Source organism: Pocillopora verrucosa, chromosome 8, assembly GCF_036669915.1.
Source record: "Pocillopora verrucosa isolate sample1 chromosome 8, ASM3666991v2, whole genome shotgun sequence".
NCBI lineage: Eukaryota > Metazoa > Cnidaria > Anthozoa > Scleractinia > Pocilloporidae > Pocillopora > Pocillopora verrucosa.
The window spans coordinates 1,979,817-1,991,536 of record NC_089319.1 but is presented as its reverse complement, the minus strand read 5'-3'; the positions used below and the strand labels follow the sequence as shown (position 1 = coordinate 1,991,536).

At 38.6% G+C, this 11,720-nt stretch overlaps 2 protein-coding genes across 4 annotated transcripts; both read left to right on the top strand.

Moving 5' to 3' along the window:
• The first annotated feature begins 1,109 nt into the window (after positions 1-1,109).
• Positions 1,110-3,259, top strand: LOC131791171 (galanin receptor 2a-like). Of its 2 annotated transcripts, none has more exons than XM_059108495.2 (2): positions 1,110-1,317; positions 1,964-3,259. In XM_059108495.2, exon 2 carries the CDS (start codon positions 2,010-2,012, stop codon positions 2,943-2,945), a length of 936 nt encoding a protein of 311 aa, XP_058964478.1. In that variant the 5' UTR covers positions 1,110-1,317; positions 1,964-2,009; the 3' UTR covers positions 2,946-3,259. The 2 variants fall into 2 exon arrangements, with proteins under 2 accessions (XP_058964478.1, XP_058964495.1); XM_059108512.2 differs by lacking the exon at positions 1,110-1,317 and adding an exon at positions 1,532-1,618.
• Positions 3,260-4,204: 945 nt separating this feature from the next.
• Positions 4,205-8,219, top strand: LOC131789577 (QRFP-like peptide receptor). Of its 2 annotated transcripts, XM_059106744.2 has the most exons (3): positions 4,245-4,331; positions 4,868-5,159; positions 5,950-8,219. In XM_059106744.2, exon 3 carries the CDS (start codon positions 5,967-5,969, stop codon positions 6,912-6,914), a length of 948 nt encoding a protein of 315 aa, XP_058962727.2. In that variant the 5' UTR covers positions 4,245-4,331; positions 4,868-5,159; positions 5,950-5,966; the 3' UTR covers positions 6,915-8,219. The 2 variants fall into 2 exon arrangements, with proteins under 2 accessions (XP_058962720.2, XP_058962727.2); XM_059106737.2 differs by lacking the exon at positions 4,868-5,159 and having other exon boundaries at positions 4,205-4,331.
• The last annotated feature ends 3,501 nt before the right edge of the window (positions 8,220-11,720 follow it).

Sequence of the window (11,720 nt, the reverse complement as noted above, 5' to 3'; positions counted from 1 at the left end):
ACAAAGGTAATTGCTCTCTCGGACTTTTTAATGAAAAATAAACACGTCTTTTCGATTCACACACATTACGCCAAATTGGTTGTGTTTATTACCGGTTTCGGCGACTACATTCAGTGTCAGAGTCATTTCCACGGCGTAAATTCTTACCACTACATTATGTCTGCTACTTTCCCAAGTCAATAACTTTATCAGTGGCTTTTGCTGCCATGTTTTTTACATGGATTAAGTTTCAAAACAATCGAGCCAATGATGGCTCTGTCATTTTGAGAAAATAAATGGCGTTTACAATTTCCTCTCTGCACTTATAAACCCACCTGCTGATTTTAATAAGTGGTTTTCTGACGTTTGATGACTCATTTTTAGTGCAGCTCCTGTATAACTCAGTATGAAACAAAAGAATAACCTTCCTATAAAGACATCGTCTACGGAAATTTGCGAGCGTGCTCTCATTAAGTAATGTTCAGCGCCAAACAATATGGCAAAAAGAGCTTTGTGTACGTTATTAAGTTCCAATTAAGGAAACTTACAAAGCAAGGGCCAAAGGACCAGTAATGGCGTGCCTGCGGTAATCCGTGACGTCAAAAATCAACTAGATAGCCTTTTTTGGCATTTTTCAAACGGTATCGACAGGGGATCTGTAGAAAACACCAAGTAACGTCCTCTCTCTGGAAGAAGATAAACCGTTCGTGTGTTGCGTGACATGACAATGATCTCGTACGTGACCAGAATCATGAAGAATGCTGAAATGAGCGGGGAAGATTCACACCATGCTTTCGAGAGAAACGAAATTTACATGTCAGTTGTGTTATGTAAATAAAGGGATTTTTGGATTTCTATTCCTAGATTGCGTTTCGCGTTCCTCGTGAGTATTTTATGTAGTAAGACTGAAGGAAGTGAAATTAAGTTACCTTTGTTCAAGTCCTCTCTCAGGAACTGGTCAGTGAAGCTGAGCCAACATCTGACATGGATGATGCATGGTATTTTCCCTCAACTATTCGATTTGACGTGCAAAAGTCTTCGATGTTTTGCGTGACAAATGATTCACCTCTGAGTATAGAGGCTTTGCGCAACATGATGGCCTTGTGACGTCACTTTCAGAACGTCACGCTGTTCCTGTCTGGAATTCGAAATGTCGCTTACAGCAATCGTACTTTGAACAGTTGATTCAGCTGATTTCAGCACACATTATGCAAGTATGAGACTCACTGGTGATATTCTATGCTTTTTTCGCCGTCTTCGTCTTTCAATAAGACTATTCTGTTGGTAAGTCTTCCTGCAGAAGAAGAAAACAACAAGGAGTCATCACTCAGATTCAAGGTAACCCACCTTAGGGAGTAATTCATTAGCCGCCTTCTTATTGGCGTAATCTGTCGGCAATCCCTCAGATAACACAGCTCCAAGAAATTTTTCTAGGTTTTCTGATTACTCTCGTTGTAGATTACGATGGGAACTGCTCGGTTTATCCGCTTAATTTTATATTGCGTCACAGTAGTTTCTTACGAGGAATATCAATATTGGCATCCACAATTAAGTTATAACATGAACGCTATTTCAATCAAAGGTTTATAAAGCTATTACTCTGCATATGAAAGTGTTGATGTTCCCTCTTTAAACTACGGTAAGGTGTTGTTTTACGAACTTTCAGACACACGATAGCATTTCAGGTTAGAAATGTTCGTGTGCTGTCGATTGCTCTTGACGCCATTGCTCAATAAACAGTTTAAGATATTGTTAGATGAGAAACGTGTAAGGATTCCACTTTCTCGAACCAAAGTGGTTGGTTTCGCGTATTTAAATACTATCAACCTCTTTTGCCTTAAGATAACGGAGAAAACTTGTTTGATGAAAGGAACTTGCTTTCAATTTCGTCGGGAAATTGAAATTTGTAACACCAGCTCTAGCATTATTCACCGCCGATCTTTGACATGCGTGTGTGTTTACCAAATTAATTTCACTTTTACAGGCAAAAAGCTCGCCTTATGTTTCTGAATCGATAACTACATTGAAGCATGAACTCGACTCTATCTGCTGCAGATCTGGGCTTCGCCATTTCTTTCTCTGCGGTTGTCTTAGTAAATCTCCTTGGAAACGGATTAGTCTGCCTTGTTGTCTTCCGATTCCGTGGGATGCGAGCACCGGTCAATTACCTTCTCGTCAACTTAGCTGTTTCAGATATGATGATAGCGCTATTCATCATTCCAGATTACGTGGTAAATTGGGCTTTTCGACACCCTCATGGTAACACAGGTGACTATCTCTGTATATGGCTAACTGGCGGTAACTTGATTTGGGTTGGAATGGCAGCATCCACTTCTTCATTGGTCGTGTTGTCCTTTGAGCGCTATTTTGCGGTTATCTACCCCCTCGACAAACGCTGGCGCCCTACTAATCAACGATTGGCAGTTTCAATTCTCACTGGCTGGCTCTATGCAATTATTTTCAACTTGCCTTTGTTTTTCGTGGTGAGGCATAGCGATGAAAAAATACATTGCCCTGAACTCTGGTCAAATCACGAAAAATTGCGGGAAGCGTACACACTTGGGTGTCTGTTCGGGTTTGGTTTAATTCCGATGGCAATTATTGGATTTGTTTACTTTAGGATTCTACGTAAGCTCTGGAAAGGACGACGTGTCCGTGCTACTTTAATCTCGGACCAGGTGCGAATCCGAGCTATTCGGAAAGTGACCAAAATGGCCATAGTCGTAACTATAGTGTATGGAGTCTGTCGGTTGCCAAATTTGGTGCTATACGTGTTGCAACCGTTTGAGTCGATTTACGATTATGATTCGCCGTCATACATCAGCACAGTACTGCTTGTGGGCCTCAACTCAGCCATGAATCCATTCATTTACGCCCTTCATAGTGCACACTTCCGCCATCACATCAAGTTGGCTCTTCGTTGCAGTCAATTCCAGCCAGCAGATTATGTTCCAGTCCCACCGTAGAACTGTGAGGAAACCTTCTAAGGTCTTCAGTTCAGTTGGTTAGTGGAAGTCTGTTAACCACAACTCAGTGACTGACTGTCAATATTGGAGAAATAGCCAGTAGCGAATGAACACTGCACAAGTACGGAAAAATTTTCGAGCGTCTTATTTGTGAACCACCATGAAACAAAGATAACTTACTGTTTTTATTCAGTTCTGTATTAATTATTTTTTTCTTTTGTGTCATTAAAAAGGTGTTAGATGTTGTATGAAAGAAGTAACAAAAAGACGTGCAACATGCTTCTGGCCGTAATATAATTAAATTGAAGTTTTATTTTTCCGAAAGTAAACGCTTTTATCCTCACTTGAATCGCACTGAGATTGAACCATTTGACATTTCTTCCATGAGTGACCAAGACAGAATTTTTCATCATGATATTGATACAATATCAAGCAGATCCTCGTGTAGGGGGTCATTAGTTGATCCAATACCAAATTCTCTGAACTAACATAAGAATTATATAGCAGACAGTGAGAGTTACAAACGAGATCTGGGAGTGAAAGGGTTGAAAAAGGAAACGATGAGACGATTGTGACTCCTGCCGCTTCAATCAGATATATCTATCGTATTAAACGTTTTCGGGTGTTAAGTATTGCTGAGTATTTTTACGAGTTGTGCCGTATTTTGACGAGCCGGCAGGGCGAGTCGAAATACAAACAGCGAGTAAAAATACACAGCGACACTACACACCCGAAAACGTCTGGTAAGTTATTTATTATCCAACTGTTTTTTTTTTTTTGTTTTTTTTTCTGCTATTAAGTCTTTCTGTGCTTTTCTCGTAAGGCGGGAAAAGCAAAGCGGATAGTGAAGCGTAGCGCGCGCAGCCGACTGGTTAAACAGGATTTTTTCACAGAACGAAATAACCCAGAGTCCAAATAACCGTACAACATCTCAGGATATTTGCACTCTATTCTCCCGTTATTTGTAGTCTATTTTGTGTAGTTGGATAATAAATGATAATTATTCAGGCAGTTTCAATCTATTGACCGTGCACAAGAAAAACATGGGACCGTGTAGGAGTGCTCATGATAGTTGTATAGCTGAAAATAACAAAATATAAAAACCCCACCCATAAGCTGATCAATCAGTCCGTTTGAGGGAGAATGTAAGTCAATCTTAATTATTTATACCTTACACGTCAATCATATTCGGGAGTAAAGGTTAAAGAAACCGGAATATGATGCCTAACTTTAGTCACGCTCGTCAACTTATTGTCACGCTATTACGACAGCATGCCTTATCATGAATATGTATCTTGCTTAAATCATGCTTAAGCAGTCATGCTTGTGCAGTCCTGCAGAAATCGAAATTTTACAGTGAACATTTTCTATCCTGATCGAAACAAGGTAAGTGTGCAGTAACTTAGCTAATAAACATGAGTACATCGCTTAGAGGGAACAAAGTCTAATTTCCGGTCGAACAGCACGGCCCAAATCACTGCGCTCATTACAAATTCATACCATGTTTATCCGCTTCTTCTTCGCTGCAAAAACTTCGAGTCGTTCAAATTTCGAAAGAAGATTAAGTGTTGCTCATGGCGTACAGTTTTGAGACAAAACTAAAGAACTTCGACGTGTCCATCTGCTACATAACACGTAAGACACTTTGCTATCGTAATTCTTGTATAATTTAAATGTTCAAACTTTCAATCCGGTATTCCGACTTCAAGCACAATAACTGTCAGAATCGCTTGGCTCTTTCCAAGTCTCATAGAAGTATGATTAGACAATTTGTAATATAAACCGGAAACTTAAGGAGAAACATCATGCTATGGATCATAAAACAGCGCGACACGACAAAAATATCACAAAAGTAACACTATTTCCGCGTTACTTGATTGCGCTCGGTTGTTAAGAATATGACTATTGTTAAATCCCGTCAGCTCAAAGTTCAAATTTTTGTCTGGCCCTTTCCTCTACAACTCATCGCATAGGTACTTAGGTACGATTTCGCATACTTCCTCTCGAACGAGTCTTCACTCAAACCAGGCTGTCATGTCCCAAATTAAAGAAAGCATAGCAGGGAATTCCGAGAACTGGTATTTTTCACCTTCAAATGAGAACATCTGGTCGTTTTGCGATGGAGCTGTCTACCTAGTGAATTGTTGTAAGCTCCGGCGACTGAAGTTTCAGCGAAATTCGCCACTTTCGAGACTGGTGTTCGATGATCCAAAAGTAAGTTGTGACATTTCAATTAATTTTTGTGGTGTTATTTAAAGTAACTTGTGATTAACAGCTGCATAAAATATCATTAACACATCGTTATTACTTGTACAAATAAAAGTTGCCTGTTCGGATACTCGCGTGAATTTCAACCTTATTGAGCCTCACTGTGTGGTGTGGTCAGCAGCACAATTGTTCATGTAACTCTGCAGGAAGAGTCTTTCTCCGTTTGTGTTTGGGGCATCCACTCTCTTTTTTTGCTTTATTATTTCCATATCATGATGAGGGTATGAATTATCTTGTTTTTCGGTGTATTGACACAAGACAACAATCCGAAGAAATTATAGTTCTTTGGCATAATTTTACAATTTTAAAATATATTGCAATCTCGTGGTGAAGATGGGTTCAGAATCCTGGACGGCCTTAAAGCAGAGTTCAAGCAACCTATCAATGAAAAGTTGAGACTTCAAAAAGGTCCTCCAAGAAAATGTTGCTTACAAGTATCTTAAATCATAAAATACACCATTAAGTCATGAGCTTGACGTGTTTTCTAATTCTTACCACTTAAGTCGGCCGAACAGGAAACATTTTGTTTAACGTTTTTTATGCAAGCAAAGGCAAGCGAGAGACGAACGCGAAGAAAGTGCGAAACAAACGCAAGAAAAGCGCGAGACGAACGCGAGGAAAATGCGAGGCGCACGCGCAAATTAAGACTTCAGCGAGGGGTAGGGGGGAAATTGACCTGATAGACGCCAAAAATAAGGCCTGTTCTGCAGGTTAATTATTACCTCTACTTTTGCAGTTCTGCAAGGTCACACCATGACTTCTATGACGTCATTGGACTTGGGTCTCACCGTTGCTTTCTCTGTGGTGGTTATAGTGAATCTCGTGGGAAACACCGTAGTATGCCTGGTTGTGTTCCGATACCATGGAATGAGAGCACCGGTCAATTACCTTCTTGTGAACCTAGCGGCCTCAGATATCATGGTGGCGCTTTTTATCATTCCAGTTTACGTCATCAAGTGGGCGTTTCACCACCCGTCAGGAACTGGAGGGGATTTCCTGTGCAAGTTTATAACTGGAGGGAATTTCATCTGGATTGGTGGAGCTGCATCAGCATTCTCATTGGTAGTTGTCGCTATTGAGCGTTATTACGCTGTTGTTTACCCCTTTGGCGATCGTTGGCGACTTACAAATCGTCGATTAATCTCGATCATAATCATTGGTTGGCTTTACGCCATAATCTACAACCTGCCCCTGTTTTTTGTTATTCGATATGATAAACGCGGTGTAACCCATTGCCCGGAACACTGGGCGAATGAACATCTGGCTAAAGCTTTCACAATTGCTTGTTTTTTTGTTTACGGTGCTATTCCCATGGGAGCCATGGTAGTTTTATATATAAAGGTGCTCTGCAATCTCTGGAATAGAGGAAATCCCAATAACTTAGGGGTCACTGAGCAAGCGCGAATCAGATCAAGGCTGAAAGTGACAAAAATGGTTTTCGTGGTGAGTTTAATGTACACAGTATGCTGGTTACCTAACCTGGTGTTATATATGTTGTCTAAGTATGAGCCAGAAGTGTATGCATATGGCTCAGTTCCTTATATCATATCAGTAGTACTCGTTGGCGTCAATTCTGCCATAAATCCCTTCATTTACGCTCTTCATAGTAGTAACTTTCGCCAACACATTAGAGGAACCTTTTGTTGCAGAACATTTCGGTCAGAAAATTTCGTTGATTCTAAACTCACTGCTTCCCTGTAACGCCCCCGTTCCTGGTAATAATTATTGTAACTTCTACGATTCTGTATTAGAAATTACATTAGACAATTTGTAATTATACAGATTGTCACACGAAATCTTTGTAAATAAGTAAAGACTTTGTTCAGACACGGTGTTTCCAAAGGTTAAAAAACCCAATTACACTGACTAATAAAAAGCTAAGTGTAAGTAATTAAATGAAAGAACCTACTTTACAGGTTGCCATGTATATGTAAGATAGTGCTAGATGATCTTGCTTTAGAGAGTGTGGTTTTTTATTCAATTTTGAAATCATTAGGAGGGTTTGATTGTTTTATCTCTTTCGGCAGGCTATTCCATCACACAGCCCCGCTATAGCTTAAACTTTGTTTTAATTATTAGAGAGAGGCTGTGAAATGGATAGCTTGCATTCAGCATTTTCGACTGAGTTTGTACGTCAAGGCTACGCTGCACGGACAAAATCGAGAACTCAGATATAATTTGGAGTTTGATTGTTTACGATGTTGTACATCAATTGCTTTACTTACGGCTCGTTGATGATAATGTGTTAACAATATGTTTTAGTGGATAAGGGCTATAAAAGCAATATTTTGACTGTCTCAAAATTACCACTTTCTTGTTTTACCTAAATGGTTGTTCAGGCATCACAAGTGTGTTTGTCACAAGCAGAGGCGTTACTCAGCGCTGTCCTACTTAGCTAATAATAAATTTAATTATTGCAACACAACGATTATTATTTGTCTCTAATGTTTTATCTCAGTGTAATTTTCTGAGTCAGAATTCGAAAAAAATCCTTTTGATACTTCAAAAAAACCCATTTAAAGCAGGAGTTTATGCTTACTAGAATGGTCAGTCTTCAGAAGAGCACAGAAATTTTTCCAGAAAAAATCATTTTGAATTTGATTCTTCACCAAGGCAAGGTCAATCTCTGAAGAAGAATTAGGATATTATGAGCATTTTAAAAAACAAATACCCATTCTTGGATGAAGGACAGAAATTCCTTAAGAAGAAACACAAAATGACATTCTTCTCAAACACTAAAGACTGTGAGCTCCTGGTCTAATGACTCCCATCTAGCACTTAAGTCGAAAAAGATAAAGACGATGTTGCTGTCCACAAACCAGATGTCACATGTACGTAGTTTAGATAAGAATCGACCAGCTATTACGATCTCAGATAGTACATTAGAATATGTAAATGTAAGTAAGCTTCTTAGTGTCCATTTCCACCAGCATCTTGATTGAGATAAGCACGTGCGTGCATGAGCTGTTACGGAACAATACAAACAATAAGAAAACTTAAGAACTTTATTTAGACTTTGACTTCCCAACATTACTGTACTGTTCTCCATGCATCCCCTACGGTGCTGACTTGATTGTACAACAATCAAGAGCTCTTTACGTTCTAAATCATTTCCTTTATTCTCCTAACCTTAATGTTTGATCAGGGGTGACATTGTGAGGAGAAATTTTTTAGATGCTTGTAACTCTTAGGGTTTAAAGAGTTAAATCTTAGTAAAGTTGTGATCTTGAAAGGTAACTTCGCTCTTATCTCGGTTACTGCTGCACCCCTGTTGCTGTTTTGATTGTCTATTCCTGACTCTAGTATTAAGTTCGTAGACGTTGAAGTGGCACTTCAGAGTCGAATGTAGCATTTGATGAATAAAATTCGGATATCGGGAGTTCACAGGAGACTTACAAGTCGAAAGGCGTAAATGAGAAGTGCGATACCGGAGGTTATAAATTTATACGTCAATGGTCGGAAGTAAATTATCCGTCAATGATCGGAAGTAAAACCGTACTGCGAATTCGAAAGTCTGAAATCCGAAGTCTGAAATTAAAAGTCCGAAGCCGAAAATCGGGAAATTGAAAGTCGATTGTCGGAAGTAATACTCCGTACTCAGAAATCGAATGTCTGAGATCCAAAGCCTGAAATCAGCAGTCGGAATTGCTGTTACAGAAGTAATTTGTTGTTGTTACAGAATCATTATGTCTTGAAACCCAAAATAAAGTCAGCAAGAGTCCATTTAGATAAGATAGGCACAGATGTAAAATATTTCAGGGATGGGTTGAGGTCGAGTCTTATATATTTTTTTGTTTATAGTTGATTTATTTTTTAGTTGTTTCATCTTTATTCCTTTATTCATAAGTTTTAGATTGATCTATTTATCCTTTATTTTCTTAGCAAACTTATATATTCCATTAGTTATCATTATCCTTTTCGACGATCATATAATACGTATCAAGACTCTGAAACTTTAAAAACTGCTTCCTCCTTGATGATCATAAACATAAACATTGCAACGATTACACCGCTTCCATGTTGATAACAACTTGATGCATAAAACCGCAACTTTTCAACTGCTTCTTTGTTGACAAACATATGATGCATAGAAACCACACATTTTTAACTCCTTTCTTGTTGATAAAAACATGATGCATAGAAACCGCAACTTTTAAATTCCTTCCTAGTTGAAAAACACGATGCATAGAAAGCGCGACTTTTAAACTCCTTGCTCGTTGGCAAACGCATGATGCATAGGCACCACAACTTTTACACTGCTTCCTTGTTGAAAAACACATGATACATACGCACCACAACTTTTACACTGCTTCCTTGTTGGAAAACACATGATGCATAGACACCACAACTTTTAAACCCCTCTTTTGTTGATAACAACATGATACATAAAGACCACAACTTTTAAATTCCTTCCTAGTTGACAATCGCATGATGCATAGACACTACATTTTTAAAACTGCTCCTTTGTTGATAAACACATGATGCATAGACACCACAACTTTTAAATTCCTTCCTGATTGACATACACGATGCATAGAAAGCGTAACTTTCAAACTCCTTCCTTGTTGACAAACGCATGATGCATAGACACCACAACTTTTAAACTGCTTCCTTGTTGACAAACACATGATGCATAGAAACCGTAACTTTTAAACTCCTTCTTAGTTGACAAACGCATGATGCATAGACACCATAACTTTTAAACTACTTCTCTGTTGATAGCAACATTATGCATAGAAACCACAACTTTTAAATTACATCCTATGGACATCCTTGTTTGAATCTTCTCTATTCAACAAATGCATAGAAACCACAACTCTTAAATTGCCTCTTTGTTGTCGAGGGTATGATGTATTGATATCACAACTTTAAATTGCTTCCTTGTTGGCAAACAGATGATGCATAGAAACTGCAACTTTTAAACTGCTTCCTTGTTGTCAAACGCATGATGCGTAAAAACCACAATAATTAAACTGCTTCCTAATTGTCAATTTTGAACAGGAAGTAAAAGACGGGTTCAATCCAAACCCTGCAAAGAAAAGCACCTGGAAAGAAATAGAGAAGAAGAATGTCGTATCACGAAGGCAAAGACACATGAGACACAGACTGTCAGTTTGAACAAAGTTTCGTTTGATTAGCAATTTGATTCAAAGATTTTATTTTATCATACATTCAGTTAACAATGTTTTTCACTCTTATCTGTGCGTGTCAATGAGTGTGTTTCATGAGTTCGAGCCTTTGTAGGCTGTGAGTTTCGAATTCTAACTTTAATAGGATAAGAGCAAGTACGTCTGTACCGACAGTTTTCGAACACAGTGCTTCATTTCGTCGGCTGAAACATTTGATTAATCATGTGGACACCATTTTGTTCTGCGGCGGAAAAGGAGCACGTGACAAAATGTCTTACCTCTTTTTAAAAGACATTATAGTTTTTGTTATTACTGTTTTTGTTTCTTTTCTTTCAACTTCAGAAAATAAGCGGTTGGTGATTTTTCTTATCCTGTTACTCTAGCATAACATCTACCTTACCCTTTACTTTCTGTCATTCAATTTGTCCTCTTTAGGTAAGTTGCATTGTGCTTTTCAAACTGAAAAGAAGAGTATTTAAGGTAAATGACTTTTGCCACAGTTGCAGTAATCAACTTATGCAAGGGATGGTATTTAGCTACAGCCAACATCTTCACTATAACTACAGAGATAAACGTATTTTATAACTTATACAGCTTGTACATACTTCATCAACAATCGGTGTATCTCATTCTTACCTGAACAGCTAAGCAGCACTCTTTGCATGCACACCTTTTCTGATTAGTCCCCTTCATTGCTTCCTGCCTTGAATACCAACTTGATTTGGGCAAACATTTCATGCCACCAAGAAGCAAACACAATACAATGCCAAGTATGAGATAAGAAAAATAATTGCACGAGATTTGTATACTTTAGCTAGTGGAGTATCTGACAGCAAAATTGGTAAATCTGAGGTTTGAATCCTCATGAAAGTCAACTAGAACTTTCATTTCACACGTTTACGTGACTGTAATTTCCTAAAGAGTTCGACACACATTTTTGTCTCTCAACTCAGTTGATAGAGCATTTGATATCGATATTGCAAAGTCTGACGTTTGAATCCTCTCAGTGAGTTTATCTTTAAATTTGTGTTTCTACTCTGCCATAAAAGCAGTTTGTAGCCACTTGGAATGAAGTTTGAATCCTCACAAATGGTCCACCCAAATTTCTTTTTCTGCCCGGCTGGTAGGGCAGATGGTGAAGTTTTAATGTCTAAGGCTTAAATCCTTATAGTCATTGATAGCAAAATCGGTAGATCTGAGGTTTGAATCCTCATGAAAGTCAACCAGAACTTTTATTTCACACGTTTAACGTGACTGTAATTTCCTAAAGGGTTCTCCTATGTCGCACGTGATGGTCTGCGGTTTTGTTACTATTATGCGCACGCGCGCCATGTGCGCCTGTCGTTGAATGTGAACCGCCATGTTTGATTAAACCTTG

Bases quoted from the DNA above. Each gene is read 5' to 3' on its own strand.
- LOC131789577 (XM_059106737.2), top strand. From the start codon at position 5,967: ATGACTTCTATGACGTCATTGGACTTGGGTCTCACCGTTGCTTTCTCT.
- LOC131791171 (XM_059108495.2), top strand. From the start codon at position 2,010: ATGAACTCGACTCTATCTGCTGCAGATCTGGGCTTCGCCATTTCTTTC.